Source organism: Aegilops tauschii, chromosome 5 (assembly GCF_002575655.3).
Source record: "Aegilops tauschii subsp. strangulata cultivar AL8/78 chromosome 5, Aet v6.0, whole genome shotgun sequence".
NCBI classification, from domain to species: domain Eukaryota; kingdom Viridiplantae; phylum Streptophyta; class Magnoliopsida; order Poales; family Poaceae; genus Aegilops; species Aegilops tauschii.
The window spans coordinates 350,543,383-350,559,441 of record NC_053039.3 but is presented as its reverse complement, the minus strand read 5'-3'; the positions used below and the strand labels follow the sequence as shown (position 1 = coordinate 350,559,441).

General features: G+C 48.8%; 1 protein-coding gene across 1 annotated transcript; it reads left to right on the top strand.

The window, feature by feature from the left end:
- Positions 1-1,609: 1,609 nt before the first annotated feature.
- Positions 1,610-5,054, top strand: LOC109740118 (uncharacterized). Its single transcript, XM_020343843.4, has 2 exons — positions 1,610-4,406; positions 4,526-5,054. The coding sequence occupies exons 1-2, from the start codon at positions 1,820-1,822 to the stop codon at positions 4,939-4,941; spliced, it is 3,003 nt and encodes a 1,000-aa protein (XP_020199432.1). The 5' UTR covers positions 1,610-1,819; the 3' UTR covers positions 4,942-5,054.
- The last annotated feature ends 11,005 nt before the right edge of the window (positions 5,055-16,059 follow it).

Below are 16,059 nucleotides of genomic sequence, written 5' to 3'. Positions count from 1 at the left end.
TAGTTTAGTTTCGTGAGCTATTGCTAGTGTTCTAGAGGCTTCACTGCATATGCTCAGTCTCACATGATTCGAGTATTTGGAGAAAAAGTGCCCTGCTGTACCTATTTACAGTTTGGCATGCACATAGAGCAATACAGAAGCCTCTATCTATCTCTGCTACTTATCTTGTCCTGCTGCTTTACATGGGAACGGTGTGGAACTAGAGGACAAACAGTTTATCTGAAAAAACTAGCAGTACAAACAACTAACACAATCTGCTTGGTATCATGCATATCTTGGAAGATGGAACAGTGCCAGACATCTACAAACTGAACATCTTGTTTGTTCCAGAGGGAAGTAAGCATCATGGAGCAAATGAAACACCTCAAGAGTGCCCCACTTGATTTTGGTTGAAAGGGCAGTCATGATGCACCTAACTGCTCATTTAAATAACAGCCTTAGACATGTAGGCCGATCTTCCTATCCTGCATCGCAAAAGTGCTAATCATTCTTTGACATTGTTTTTGGTTACCTATGTATAAACAAGGTCTCATAGGTTAAGCTTTCTGGCCCACCCCTAGTTTATGCATAGCAGCATAGGTCACACACTCACACTTGTAGGCTGAACTTTACTAGTGCTAAAAATCTGCAATTGCAATGTTGCATGATGGTCCAGACCGTTGAAAAGTTTGTTCATGAATCACATGCCCGGGTTGTGAAAAATGTGGCTGTTCTCTGAACCTTTGAGAGATAGCGTGTGCATGTTAGGCATGATAGACGCCCCGTAAACACCCTGATACTCTGCTAGTCTCTGCTGGATGTTAGCCTGAAACCAGATAATTGAGATGACCCAGCTGATGGATGTTAGTGAGTACTCCCTCCGTCCCAAAATTCTTGTCTTAGACTAGTCTAGGTACGGATGTATCTAATACTAAAACATGACTTGATACATACGTATTTAGACAAATCTAAGACAAGAATTTTGGGACGGGGGAGTAGAATTTCTGTTTGTGCTTCTAGTTGTTACACACATGCAAGATTTGACATGTATAACTGCACATATGTGCAGCTGCTTGGTATGAATTGGTTCAGGCTTAAACTAACCAGATCTTTTTTACAGAGCTTTGTTTTTTTGGATAAAGGAGGCGGCGCCCGGCCTCTGCATGGAGGTGTGGATTGATGCACACAGTCAATACATAACCAGGTTGGTTCACTCCAGCTTTATCATGCTCAACTTACTCCAGATCTGTGAGATGGATGTTCGGTTGGCAATAGAGATACACACGCTTGCCTAGAGTAGTGTTCAGATTAACTAGCTGGGTTAACAGTAGAAGAAAATACGTTGTACACAAGGGGATTTTCTTGGCAAGCACCACAGCTGCACTACAGTATTTCCCGAGACAGATAGCCCCAGCCATATTGGCGTACTGGCGCGAGTGCGGCATGCCGGAAGAAAATCTACGGCCATTGCAACCTCGTTCCTACTGCACGCGCGTGCGCGCTGCCGAAGTGGGAATTGCCGAGCCATCTCCCGTCGCTTTCCCACTGCCTGCGCCCGCTTATCGTGCACTGGGCAATCATAGCCGACGCTGAAACAAATCAGCCAGGGGCCATGCTGCCATTACCGCCACTCTCGCCGGTCGCCATCACCTCATTCTCCATCCATCTATCTTCGTCCCCATTCCATATTTTCTGCGACCTGCTGCTGCATCCTTTCCGATCCTTCTCTGGTGCATCCTGCCTATAGAGTAGTGACCTGAGATGCTACCGCCATAGCTAGCTCTGAGGTCTGAGCTACCTCTCATAGTCCATCACCGGCTGCATGCCTTTCCAGTAAAGCATGAGGGCTCCCATGGCCGTAAGGCGCGTGACCATTCTCCTCCTCCTCCTCCACCTCATGCCCTTCCACGCCGTGGCCGCTGCGGCGGGCGAGCGGCGGGCTGGGACGATCGCCCGGAAGCAGCAGCGTCGGCGGCAAGTGCTGCTGCAGGAGAAGGCCACGCTCCTAGCGTTGAAACGCTCGCTCACCTTGCTGTCGCCGTCGGCTCTGGCTGACTGGAACGAGTCCAACGGCGATGTCTGCGGCCTCGCCGGCGTCGCCTGCGACCGGAGGCGGCAGCACGTCATCGGCCTGTCACTAGGCGGCATGAACATCTCTGGCCCGGTGCCGCCGGTCATCGGTAACCTCACACGCCTCAAGATCCTTGACATGTCCAGAAATTTTCTCACAGGGCAGATACCCGCCGAGCTCTCCAACCTCCGCAGCATCCAGGTCCTCGACCTCGGCCACAACCAGCTCAGCGGCGGCATCCCGCCGTCCCTCTCTCAGCTGGCGAGCATGTACTACCTCAGGCTCAAGGATAACCACCTCTCAGGTCCTATCCCGGCCATTCTCTTCAAGAACTGTACCAGTCTAGGTCTGGTCGACTTCGGCAACAACGACCTCTCCGGGGAGGTCCCCCACGACGCCTCGGAGAACATTCAAGTCCTCAACCTCTACTCCAACAGGCTAACCGGAAGACTCCCACGGTGGCTTGCCAACTGCACATATCTGTACCTGCTGGATGTGGAGGACAACTCGCTCGCCGACGAGCTCCCCGCCGACATCATAGCGGGCAAGCAGAATCTCAAGTACCTGCATTTGTCCAACAACCACCGGTTCTCGAGCCACGACGGCAACACCAACCTGGAGCCCTTCTTCGCCGCAGTATCAAACTGCTCCCAGATACTGGAGATAGAGGCCGGTGCTGTGCGGATGGGCGGGTGGCTGCCAAGCCGGCTTGGCTCGTTGCTCCCACCAAACATGTCTCACCTCAACCTGGAGCTCAACGCGATCAGGGGCCCGATCCCTGCTGACATCGGCGATGTGATAAACATCACCCTGATGAACCTCTCAAGCAACCAGCTGAATGGGACAGTCCCGGCATCCATCTGCGCGTTGCCGAAGCTTGAGCGGCTCTCCCTGTCCAACAACGACCTGACGGGCATGATCCCGGCATGCATAGGCAACGCAACAAGCCTCGGCGAGCTGGATCTGTCAGGCAATGCACTGTCAGGGAGCATCCCGAGCGGCATCGGGACCGGGCTTGTCAACCTCTACCTGCAGAACAACCAACTGTCCGGGGAGATACCGGCAAACCGCCTTGCCGAATGCATCCGCTTGCTGCACCTTGACCTCTCAAACAACAGCTTGACTGGAGAGGTACCAGACATGGTCTCTGGCACCGACATTATATCTCTGAACCTGTCGCACAACCAGATCAGAGGTGAGTTGCCGCGGGGGCTCAGCGACATGCAACAGGTGCAAGTGATTGACCTGTCCTGGAACAACTTCACTGGCACGATCTCCCCACAGCTCTGGCTCTGCAGCGAGCTGGAGGACCTCGACCTGTCGCACAACTTGCTCACCGGCGTCTTGCCGTCGTCCTTCGACCTCCTCAAGGACCTAAAAAACCTGGACGTCTCCGACAACTCCCTGACCGGAGAGATCCCTGCAAACCTGACGAAATGCACCAGCCTGAAGCATTTCAACCTGTCGTACAACGACTTCGTCGGCCATGTGCCCACCACCGGCGTCTTTGCAGACTTCACCTTCCTGTCCTACATTGGCAACCCACGGCTCTGCGGCTCAGTGGTGAGGCGCAACTGCCAAAGGCACCGCCCATGGTACCAGTCCCGCAAGTATTTGGTAGTGATGTGCATCTGCGCCGCCGTGGTGGCATTCGTGCTGACAATCCTCTGCGCGGTCGGTGCCTGGAAGATCCGGGATTGGCTAGCTGCAGTGCGGGAGGACATGTTCAGGGGGCGACGCAGCGGAGGCTCGTCACCGGTGATGAAGTACAAGTTCCCGCGGATCACACACCAGGAGCTGGTTGAGGCCACGGAGGAGTTCAGTGCAGACCGGCTTGTCGGAACGGGCAGCTACGGCCGCGTGTACCGTGGCACCCTGCGGGACGGCACCATGGTTGCCGTGAAGGTGCTGCAGCTCCAGTCAGGGAACTCGACCAAGAGCTTCAGCCGCGAGTGCCAGGTCCTGAAGCGCATCCGCCACCGGAACCTCATGCGGATCATCACCGCATGCAGCCTGGCGGACTTCAAGGCGCTGGTCCTACCATTCATGGCGAAGGGCAGCCTCGAGCGGTGCCTCTATGCTGGGCCGCCGGCCGAGCTCAGCCTGGTGCAGCGCGTCAACATCTGCAGCGACATTGCCGAGGGGGTTGCCTACCTGCACCACCACTCGCCGGTCAAGGTTATCCACTGCGACCTCAAGCCAAGCAACGTCCTCATCAACGACGACATGACCGCTCTGGTGTCCGACTTCGGCATCTCCCGGCTGGTCATGAGCGTTGGCGGGGTTGCCAACACGGCTGATGTCGGCGCCTCCACCGCCAACATGCTGTGCGGTTCCATCGGGTACATTCCTCCAGGTACGTACCATGAAACCACACACTGCTAAAGCTAATTCACGAGCTATTCCGGTGACGAGTTCCCAGATTCTTAGTTCTGATTTCTGAGTGGTTCTTACTTCTTGGCCAATGATCTGAAGAGTATGGCTACGGCTCGAACCCGACGACGAAGGGCGATGTGTACAGCTTCGGCGTTCTGATGATGGAGATGGTAACGAGGAAGAAGCCGACCGACGACATGTTTGAGGGCGGGCTGAGCCTGCACAAGTGGGTGAAGAGCCACTACCATGGCCGGGCCGACGCGGTGGTCGACCAGGCGCTGGCCAGGATGGTTATGGACCAGACGCCCGAGGTGAGGAGGATGTCGGACGTGGCCATAGGCGAGCTGCTGGAGCTCGGCATTCTCTGCACCCAGGAGAGCGCGTCCACGCGCCCGTCTATGTTGGACGCCGCCGACGATCTGGACCGGCTCAAGCGGTACCTCGGCGGCGACACGGCCGCTACATTCGAGTCCTCGTTGGGCTTCTCATCCACGGTAGTCGAAGATATTAATTGATGACTAGCTAGCGGTAGCAAAGTAGTGCTAGCAATTAACAGGGATACGTTGTGTATGCGTGGTTATGAATTTATGCGGTTGTGAAGGGAGAAGATGATCACAATGCATGTATATCATTCTTTCAAAGTGTCTGATTTGATGTACTATAAGCTTTGTACTCCCTCCGTTCCAAATTACTCGTCGTGTCTGTAAATTTTAGTTCAAATCTTCCAAATTACTTGTCGTGGTTTTAGTTCAAATTTACAGACACGACGAGTAATTTGGAACGGAGGGAGTAGTACATAGGCTTGATTAATTACATAGACTGAATTAAGTTCAGGAAGTAACTGATTAGCTCGGTGTGACGGCTATCTTCTGTTTCCCCCTTTGTTTTGTCCCCGTACCTTGTACTCCAAAACAATCAGATGTCACCTTTTTGTTTGGCAAACTTGAAAATTAGAATATACAGTATTTTTTTGAGAAAAACTTGAAAATCAGCACTATGTTACTGAAGTATCGGAGTACACGGAAAAGGGTGTCACAGCACTACTGAATGGGCCGAAAGTACAAATTGTTTCATTTTCTGTGATTCACCGGTGCCTTTCACCGTGCTAAAGCAGGCTGGTTTGCCGTTGCAAGAACAACAGCCTTTTGAGCACGAAGTTGGCACCTTTTCTACGTAGGCTTTACAGAAAGGTTAGGATAGGAGTGATGAAACAGCAAAGTTGCATATGGATTTCAGATGGGAAGTTTGGTCCATGTACACCTTCTATCTATATGTATACGAAGGATATATAAACCGAGCGTGCGTCGGAGCATATCATGAGCAATCCCTAGAATGGACCAGCCTAGCAAATATGATAACCCGATCATGCAGATGATGCGTGTCCCTGTTGTGCTCTTAATGCCCCACTGATGACGCTTCTGGTTGGATGCCTCTTTGTTTCTCAAACTGGGTTGCAAGCACATATGTGGCCGTAATTATCTTGGACAGTTCTAGCTAAGGATGAAACTAGAGCAACTCTAGCACGAAAATCATGCGGAAATACAGTAGCTAAGGTGCATGTGCTGCATCTAACTCCTTAAACCAAGTTCTGCTATAAATAGTTCAATATATCTGCCAATACGTGGTACTTCATTGTCATTCTAAATATTTTCCATGTGTCATCTCTAAATCTTCAAACATCATATGTTTTGTGTACAACTCATGGAAGAGATCGTTATCTTCCATGTTAAGCGTGCTCGTTTAAAATTGCAAGCGAGCTGGTATAGAGATGCCCAGTCTCAATTTTTTGAAATGGAGGCAAAAGCTTTGCCTCATCTCATTAATAAAGAAGAAGAGAGTTGCCCGGTTAATTAATGGAAAACCGGACGAAAACCGTTACAACACGCCCGCAAAAACAAGGCACACAGGGCGACCTGGCAACCCACACAAGAACGCACACACGCCGCCGAGGAGAAAAGCGTCGTCGAGGTTGCATCCTGACGTCATCGTCATCACACCTTCGCAAGGGCGACTCCGACTCCACCATTGACGACCACCGAAGAAGCCCTCATCGCGAACAAGCGTCGAGGCCTGCGCCGGCCGATGCCAAACAGTCAGCCACACGCGCCGGCGACCAGGCAGCTCCGACTCTATCGACCAGCATTGCAGGAGAAAAGCGTTGGGCTTGCGCCGAGCCAGCGCCAGAGCCGACCACCGTCTCGCGTCATCGTTGCCGCAAGGGCCCCTCCTCAGCAGCTCCGACTTCAGGAAGACAAAGCGGGGCACGGCGACCCCTCGAACACGCCGGAAGAGACCGACTACCAAGACCCACCGACAAGCCAACTCCGCTTGAAGCCGCCATCATTGCCACACAAGAAGCCGCGCAAACATCCACATCGCCGGACGGACACCAGCCGACCGCAATGTCGCAAGCGTCCAACCCATGGAGCGCGCAACCGAGAACCAAAGCTCTTCAAGGCGACGCCCCCAAGGGGAAGCGACGATGACGACGTCGTCGCCCGACCCGGCCGGGCCTTAGGCTTTCACCCGAAGAGCAAGGTCCGAGGGTGGCGGACACGGGGCTCCACGACGGCGCCTCCAAGGAGGTGAAACGCCGCCCACGGACGCTGATGCCGCCGGCCGGCAAGAGCCCGGCAAACATTCGCCCGGAGCACCCGTCACCACTGGCACCCCCACGCACAACACCTCCACTGGCCCACCCACCTCCACGAAGATGTCGCGCCAGCAACATTGAAGAGCCAACACAAACCACTACTCACCGGCAGCCAGAGCAGCACCGGCAAGCCAGATCTGTCCGTCTGTCAGATCCGCCCCCCCCCCTCTCAGGCAGCCAAAGGGACCGCTTCCAGTAGGCAGCCACCACGTAGGCGAGCACATCGCCCACGAGCAGGGGCAGGAAGGCCACCACCCCTATGCACCCGCGCCGGCCGGATCCGGAAGCACGAGATCGCGCCGGGAGCCGCCGCCGCAGCACATGAGGCGTCCGCGGAGAAGCCAACCACCGGGCCGCCGAAGCCGCGGGCCGCCGAAGCCGCCAAGCCACCCCCGAGCAGGGGAGGGAGGGCCGCCATGTTGGGGAACGTAGTAATTTCAAAAAAATTCTTACGCACACGCAAGATCATGGTGATGCATAGCAACGAGAGGGGAGAGTGTCGTCTACGTACCCTCGTAGACCGTAAGCGAAAGTGTTATGACAACGCGGTTGATGTAGTCGTACGTCTTCACGATCAACCGATCCTCAGTACCGAACGTACGTCACCTCCGCGTTCAGCACACGTTCAGCTCGGTGACGTCCCGCGAACTCACGATCCAGTAGAGCTTCGGGGAAGAGCTTCGTCAGCACGACGGCGTGGTGACGGTGTTGATGAAGTTACCAACGCAGGGCTTTGCCTAAGCACTGCTACGATATGACGGAGGTGGATTATGGTGGAGGGGGGCACCGCACACGGCTAAGAGAGATCAATGATCAACTTGTGTGTCCTAGGGTGCCTCCTGCCCCTGTATATAAAGGAGCAAGGGGGGAGGCCGGCCGGCCCTGTAGGGCGCGCCAGGAGGAGGAGTCCTCCTCCTAGTAGGAGTAGGACTCCCCTCTTTCCTACTCCTACTAGGATGGGGAAAGGAAGGGGGAGAAGGAGAAGGAAAGGGGGGCGCCGCCCCCCTCCTAGTCCAATTCAGACCAGAGGGGCAGGGGGCACGCGGCCTGCCCTGGCCGGCCCCTCTTTCTCTCTCCACTAGGGCCCAACAAGGCCCATTAACCCCCCGGGGGTTCCGGTAACCCCTCCGGCACTCCGGTAAAATTCCGATTTCACCCGGAACTCTTCCGACGTCCAAATATAGGCTTCCAATATATCAATCTTTATGTCTCGACCATTTCGAGACTCCTCGTCATGTCCGTGATCATATCCAGGACTCCGAACTACCTTCGGTACATCAAAACATATAAACTCATACCGATCGTCACAGAACTTTAAGCGTGCGGACCCTACGGGTTCGAGAACTATGTAGACATGACCGAGACACGTCTCCGGACAATAATCAATAGCGGAACCTGGATGCTCATATTGGTTCCTACATATTCTACGAAGATCTTTATCGGTCAAACCGCATAACAACATACATTGTTCCCTTTGTCATCGGTATGTTACTTGCCCGAGATTCGATCGTCGGTATCTCAATACCTAGCTCAATCTCGTTACCGGCAAGTCTCTTTACTCGTTCCGTAATGCATCATCCCGCAACTAACTCATTTGTCACATTGCTTGCAAGGCTTATAGTGATGTGCATTACCGAGAGGGCCCAGAGATACCTCTCCGACAATCGGATTGACAAATCCTAATCTTGATCTATGCCAACTCAAAAAGTACCATCGGGGACACCTGTAGAGCACCTTTATAATCACCCAGTTACGTTGTGACGTTTGGTAGCACACAAAGTGTTCCTCCGGTATTCGGGAGTTGCATAATCTCATAGTCATAGGAACATGTATAAGTCAAGAAGAAAGCAATAGCAACATACTAAACGATCAAGTGCTAAGCTAACAGAATGGGTCAAGTCAATCACATCATTCTCTAATGATGTGATCCCGTTAATCAAATGACAACTCATGTTTATGGCTAGGAAACTCGACCATCTTTGATCAACGAGCTAGTCAAGTAGAGGTATACTAGTGACACTATGTTTGTCTATGTATTCATACATGTATTATGTTTCCGGTTAATACAATTCTAGCATGAATAATAAACATTTATCATGAAATAAGGAAATAAATAATAACTTTATTATTGCCTCTAGGGCATATTTCCTTCAGTCTCCCACTTGCACTAGAGTCAATAATTTACATCATCATGTGACCAACACTCAAAGGATTTACTAGAGTCAGCAATCTAGTTCACATCGCCATGTGATTAACACCCAAAGAGTACAAAGGTGTGATCATGTTTTGCTTGTGAGAGAAGTTTAGTCAACGGGTAACGGGTCTGCCAAATTCAGATCCGTATGTATTTTGCAAATTTCTATGTCAACAATGCTCTGCACGGAGCTACTCTAGCTAATTGCTCCCACTTTCAAAATGTATCCAGATTGAGATTTAGAGTCATCCGGATCAGTGACAAAACTTGCATCGACGTAACCCTTTACGATGAACTTTTTGTCACCTCCATAACCGAGAAACATATCTTTATTCCACTAAGGATAGTTTTGACCAATGCCCAGTGATCTACTCCTAGATCACTATTGTACTCTCTTGCCAAACTCAGGGCAGGGTATACAATAGGTCTGGTACACAACATGACATACTTTATAGAACCTATAGCTGAGGCATACGGAATGACTTTCATTCTCTCTCTATTTTCTGCCGTGGTCGGGTTTTGAGTCTTACTCAACTTCACACCTTGCAACACAGGAAGAACTCTTTCTTTGACTGTTCCATTTTGAACTACTTCAAAAACTTGTCAAGGTATGCACTCATTGAAAAAACTTATCAAGCGTTCTTGATCTATCTCTATAGATCTTGATGCTCAATGTGTAAGCAGCTTCACCAAGGTCTTTCGTTGTAAAACTCCCTTCAAACACTCCTTTATGCTTTCCAGAAAATTCTACATTATTTCCGACCAACCATATGTCATTCACATATACTTATCAGAAAGGTTGTAGTGCTCCCACTCACTATCTTGTAAATACAGGCTTCACCGCAAGTTTGTATAAAACTATATCCTTTGATCAACTTACCAAAGCGTATATTCCAACTCCGAGATGCTTGCACCAGTCCATAGATGGATCGCTGGAGCTTGCATATTTTGTTAGCACATTTAGGATTGACAACACCTTCTGGTTGCATCATATACAACTCTTCTTTAATAAATCCACTAAGGAATGCAGTTTTGTTTATCCATTTGCCAGATTTCATAAAATGCGGCAATTGCTAACATGATTCGGACAGACTTAAGCATCGCTACAAGTGACAAAATCTCATCGTAGTCAACACCTTGAACTTGTCGAAAACATTTTTGCGACAATTCGAGCTTTGTAGATAGTAACACTACTATCAGCGTCCGTCTTCCTCTTGAAGATCCATTTATTCTCTATTGCTTGTCGATCAACGGGCAAGTCAACCAAAGTCCATACTTTGTTCTCATACATGGATCCTATCTCAGATTTCATGGCCTCAAGCCATTTCGCGGAATCTGGGCTCATCATCGCTTCCTCATAGTTCGTAGGTTCGTCATGGTCAAGTAACATGACCTCCAGAACAGGATTACCGTACCACTCTGGTGCGGATCTCACTCTGGTTGACCTATGAGGTTCGGTAGTAACTTGATCTGAAGTTACATGATTATCATCATTAGCTTCCTCACTAATTGGTATAGGAGTCACAGGAACAGATTTCTGTGATGAACTACTTTCCAATAAGGGAGCAGGTACAGTTACCTTCATCAAGTTCTACTTTCCTCCCACTCACTTCTTTCGAGAGAAACTCCTTCTCTAGAAAGGATCCATTTTTAGCTACGAATATCTTGCCTTCGGATCTGTGATAGAAGGTGTACCCAACAGTCTCCTTTGGGTATCCTATGAAGACACACTTTTTCGATTTGGGTTTGAGCTTATCAGGCTGAAACTTTTTCTTCATAAGCATCGCAACCCCAAACTTTAAGAAACGACAGCTTAGGTTTCTTGCTAAACCACAGTTCATACGGTGTCATCTCAACGGATTTATATGGTGCCGTATTTAACGTGAATGCAGCTGTCTCTAATGCATAACCCCCAAACGATAGTGGTAAATCGGTAAGAGACATCATAGATCGCACCATATCTAATAAAGTGCGGTTACAACGTTCGGACACACCATTACGCTGTGGTGTTCCAGGTGGCATGAGTTTGTGAAACTATTCCACATTGTTTTAATTGAAGACCAAACTCGTAACTCAAATATTCATCTCTGCGATCAGATCGTAGAAACTTTATTTTCTTGTTACGATGATTTCCACTTCACTCTGAAATTATATGAACTTTTCAAATGTTTCAGACTTATGTTTCATCAAGTAGATATACTCATATCTGCTCAAATCATCTGTGAAGGTCAGAAAATAACGATACCTGCCGCGAGCCTCAACACTCATCGGATCGCATACATCAGTATGTATTATTTCCAATAAGTCAGTTGCTCGTTCCATTGTTCCGGAGAACGGAGTCTTAGTCATCTTGCCCGTAAGGCATGGTTCGCAAGCATCAAGTGATTCATAATCAAGTGATTCCAAAATTCCATCAGTATGGAGTTTCTTCATGCGCTTTACACCAATATGACCTAAACGGCAGTGTCACAAATAAGTTGCACTATCATTATTAACTTTGCATCTTTTGGCTTCAATATTATGAATATGTGTATCACTACGATCGAGATCCAACAAACCATTGGGTGTATGACCATAGAAGGTTTTATTCATGTAAACAGAACAACAATTATTCTCTAACTTAAATGAATAACTGTATTGCAATAAACATGATCAAATTATATTCATGCTCAACGCAAACACCAAATAACACTTATTTAGGTTCAACACTAATCCTGAAAGTATAGGGAATGTGCGATGATGATTATATCAATCTTGGAACTACTTCCAACACACATCGTCACCTCGCCCTTAACTAGTTTCTGTTCATTCTGCAACTCCTGTTTCGAGTTACTACTCTTAGCAACTGAACCAGTATCAAATGCCGAGGGGTTGCTATAAACACTAGTAAAGTACACATCAATAACATGTATACCCAATATACCTTTGTTCACTTTGCCATCCTTCTTATCCACCAAATACTTGGGGCAGTTCTGCTTCCAGTGACCAGTCCATTTGCAGTAAAAGCACTTAGTCTTAGGCTTAGGTCTAGAGTTGGGCTTCTTCACTTGAGCAGCAACTTGCTTGCCGTTCTTCTTGAAGTTCCCTTTCTTCCCTTTACCCTTTTCTTGAAACTAGTGGTCTTGTTAACCATCAACACTTGATGCTTTTTCTTGATTTCTACCTTCGTTGATTTCAGCATCGCGAAGAGCTCGGGAATTACTTTCGTCATCCCTTGCATATTATAGTTCATCACGAAGTTCTAGTAACTTGGAGATAGTGACTAGAGAACTTTGTCAATTACTATCTTATCTGGAAGATTAACTCCCACTTGATTCAAGCAATTGTAGTACCCAGACAATCTAAGCACATGCTCACTGGTTGAGCTATTCTCCTCCATCTTGTAGGCAAAGTACTGTCAGAGGTCTCATACCTCTCGACACGGGCATGAGTCTGAAATACTAATTTCAACTCTTGGAACATCTTATATGCTCCAAGACGTTCAAAATGTTTTTGAAGTCCCGCTTCTAAGCCGTAAAGCATGGTACACTAAACTATCAAGTAGTCATCATATCGAGCTTTTGTCAAAAACGTTCATAACGTTTGCATCTGCTCCTGCAATAGGTCTGTCACCTAGCGGTGCATCAAGGACATAATTCTTCTGTGCAGCAATGAGGATAATCCTCAGATCACGGAGCTAGTCCGCATCTTTGCTACTAACATCTTTCAACTTATATTTCTCTAGGAACATATAAAAATAAACGGGGAGCTACTTCGCGAGCTATTGATCTACAACATAGATATGCTAATACTACCAGGACTAAGTTCATGATAAATTAAAGTTCAATTAATCATATTACTTAAGAACTCCCACTTAGATAGACATCCTTCTAATCATCAAAGTGATCACGTGATCCAAATCAACTAAACCATAACCGATATCACGTGAGATGGAGTAGCTTTCAATGGTGAACATCACTATGTTGATCAGATCTACTATATGATTCACGCTCGACCTTTCGGTCTCAGTGTTCCGAGGCCATATCTGCATATGCTAGGCTCGTCAAGTTTAACCCGAGTATTCTGCATGTGCAAAACTGTCTTACACCCGTTGTAGATGAACGTTGAGCTTATCACACCCGATCATCACGTGGTGTCTCGGCACGAACTTTGGCAACGGTGCATACTCAGGGAGAACACTTTTACCTTGAAATTTAGTGAGAGATCATCTTATAATGCTACCGTCAAACAAAGCAGAATAAGATGCATAAAGGATAAACATCACATGCAATTAATATAAGTGATATGATATGGCCATCATCATCTTGTGCCTTTGATCTCCATCTCCAAAGCACCGTCATGATCACCATCGTCACCGGCGCGACACCTTGATCGCCAACTATTGCTTCTACGACTATCACTACCGCTTAGAGATAAAGTAAAGCAATTACAGGGCAATTGCATTGCATACAATAAAGCGACAACCACATGGCTCCTGCCAGTTGCCGATAACTCCGTTACAAAACATGATCATCTCATACAATAAATATAGCATCATGCCTTGACCATATCACATCACAACATGCCCTGCAAAAACAAGTTAGACGTCCTCTACTTTGTTGTTGCAAGTTTTACGTTGCTGCTATGGGCTGAGCAAGAACCGTTCTTACCTACGCATCAAAACCACAACGATAGTTCGTCAAGTTAGTGTTGTTTTAACCTTCACAAGGACATAGCCACACTCGGTTCAACTAAAGTTGGAGAAACTGACACCCGCCAGCCACTTGTGTGCAAAGCACGTCGGTAGAACCAGTCTCGCGTAAGCGTACACGTAATGTCGGTCCGGGCCGCTTCATCCAACAATACCGCCGAACCAAAGTATGATATGCTGGTAAGCAGTATGACTTGTATCGCCCACAACTCACTTGTGTTCTACTCGTGCATATAACATCTACGCATAAACCTGGCTCGGATGCCACTATTGGGGAACGTAGTAATTTCAAAAAAAAAATCTACGCACACGCAAGATCATGGTGATGCATAGCAACGAGAGGGGAGAGTGTCGTCTACGTACCCTCGTAGACTGTAAACGGAAGCGTTATGACAACGCGGTTGATGTAGTCGTACGTCTTCACGATCGACCGATCCTCAGTACCGAACGTACGGCACCTCCGTGTTCAGCACACGTTCAGCTCGGTGACGTCCCGCGAACTCACGATCCAGTAGAGCTTCGGGGAAGAGCTTCGTCAGCACGACGGCGTGGTGACGGTGTTGATGAAGTTACCAACGCAGGGCTTCGCCTAAGCACCACTACGATACGACCGAGGTGGATTATGGTGGAGGGGGCACCGCACACGGCTAAGTGAGATCAATGATCAACTTGTGTGTCCTAGGGTGCCCCATGCCCCCGTATCTAAAGGAGCAAGGGGGTGAGGCCAGCCGGCCCTGTAGGGCGCGCCAGGAGGAGGAGTCCTCCTCCTAGTAGGAGTAGGACTCCCCTCTTCCCTACTCCTACTAGGAGGGGGAAAGGAAGGGGGAGAAGGAGAAGGAAACGGGGGCGCCGCCCCCCTCCTAGTCCAATTCGGACCAGAGGGGGAGGGGGCGCGCGGCCTGCCCTGGCCGGCCCCTCTCTCTCTCCACTAGGGCCCAACAAGGCCCATTACCCCCGGGGGGGTTCCGGTAACCCCTCCGGTAAAATCCCAATTTCACCCGGAACTCTTCCGACGTCCAAATATAGGCTTCCAATATATCAATATTTATGTCTCGACCATTTCGAGACTCCTCGTCATGTCCGTGATCATATCCGGGACTCCGAACTACCTTCGGTACACCAAAACATGTAAACTCATAATATCGATCGTCACAGAACTTTAAGCGTGCGGACCCTACGGGTTCGAGAACTATGTAGACATGACCGAGACACGTCTCCGGACAATAACCAATAGCGGAACCTGGATGCTCATATTGGTTCCTACATATTCTACGAAGATCTTTATCGGTCAAACCGCATAACAACATACGTTGTTCACTTTGTCATCGGTATGTTACTTGCCCGAGATTCGATCGTCGGTATCTCAATACCTAGCTCAATCTCGTTACCGGCAAGTCTCTTTACTCGTTCCGTAATGCATCATCCCGCAACTAACTCATTAGTCTCATTGCTTGCAAGGCTTATAGTGATGTGCATTACCGAGAGGGCCCAGAGATACCTCTCCGACAATCGGATTGACAAATCCTAATCTTGATCTATGCCAACTCAACAAGTACCATCGAGGACACCCGTAGAGCACCTTTATAATCACCCAGTTACGTTGTGACGTTTGGTAGCACACAAAGTGTTCCTCCGGTATTCGGGAGTTGCATAATCTCATAGTCATAGGAACATGTATAAGTCATGAAGAAAGTACTAGCAACATACTAAACGATCAAGTGCTAAGCTAACGGAATGGGTCAAGTCAATCACATCATTCTCTAATGATGTGATCCCGTTAATCAAATGACAACTCATGTCTATGGCTAGGAAACTCGACCATCTTTGATCAACGAGCTAGTCAAGTAGAGGCATACTAGTGACACTATGTTTGTCTATGTATTCACACATGTATTATGTTTCCGGTTAATACAATTCTAGCATGAATAATAAACATTTATCATGAAATAAGGAAATAAATAATAACTTTATTATTGCCTTTAGGGCATATATCCTTCACGCCACCCCTCCATACCCGCGCCGGCCGGATCCGGGAGCTAGAGCGCAAGATCCGCGCAGGGAGCCGCCGCCGCCGCTCACAGGGAGCCGCCGCAGCT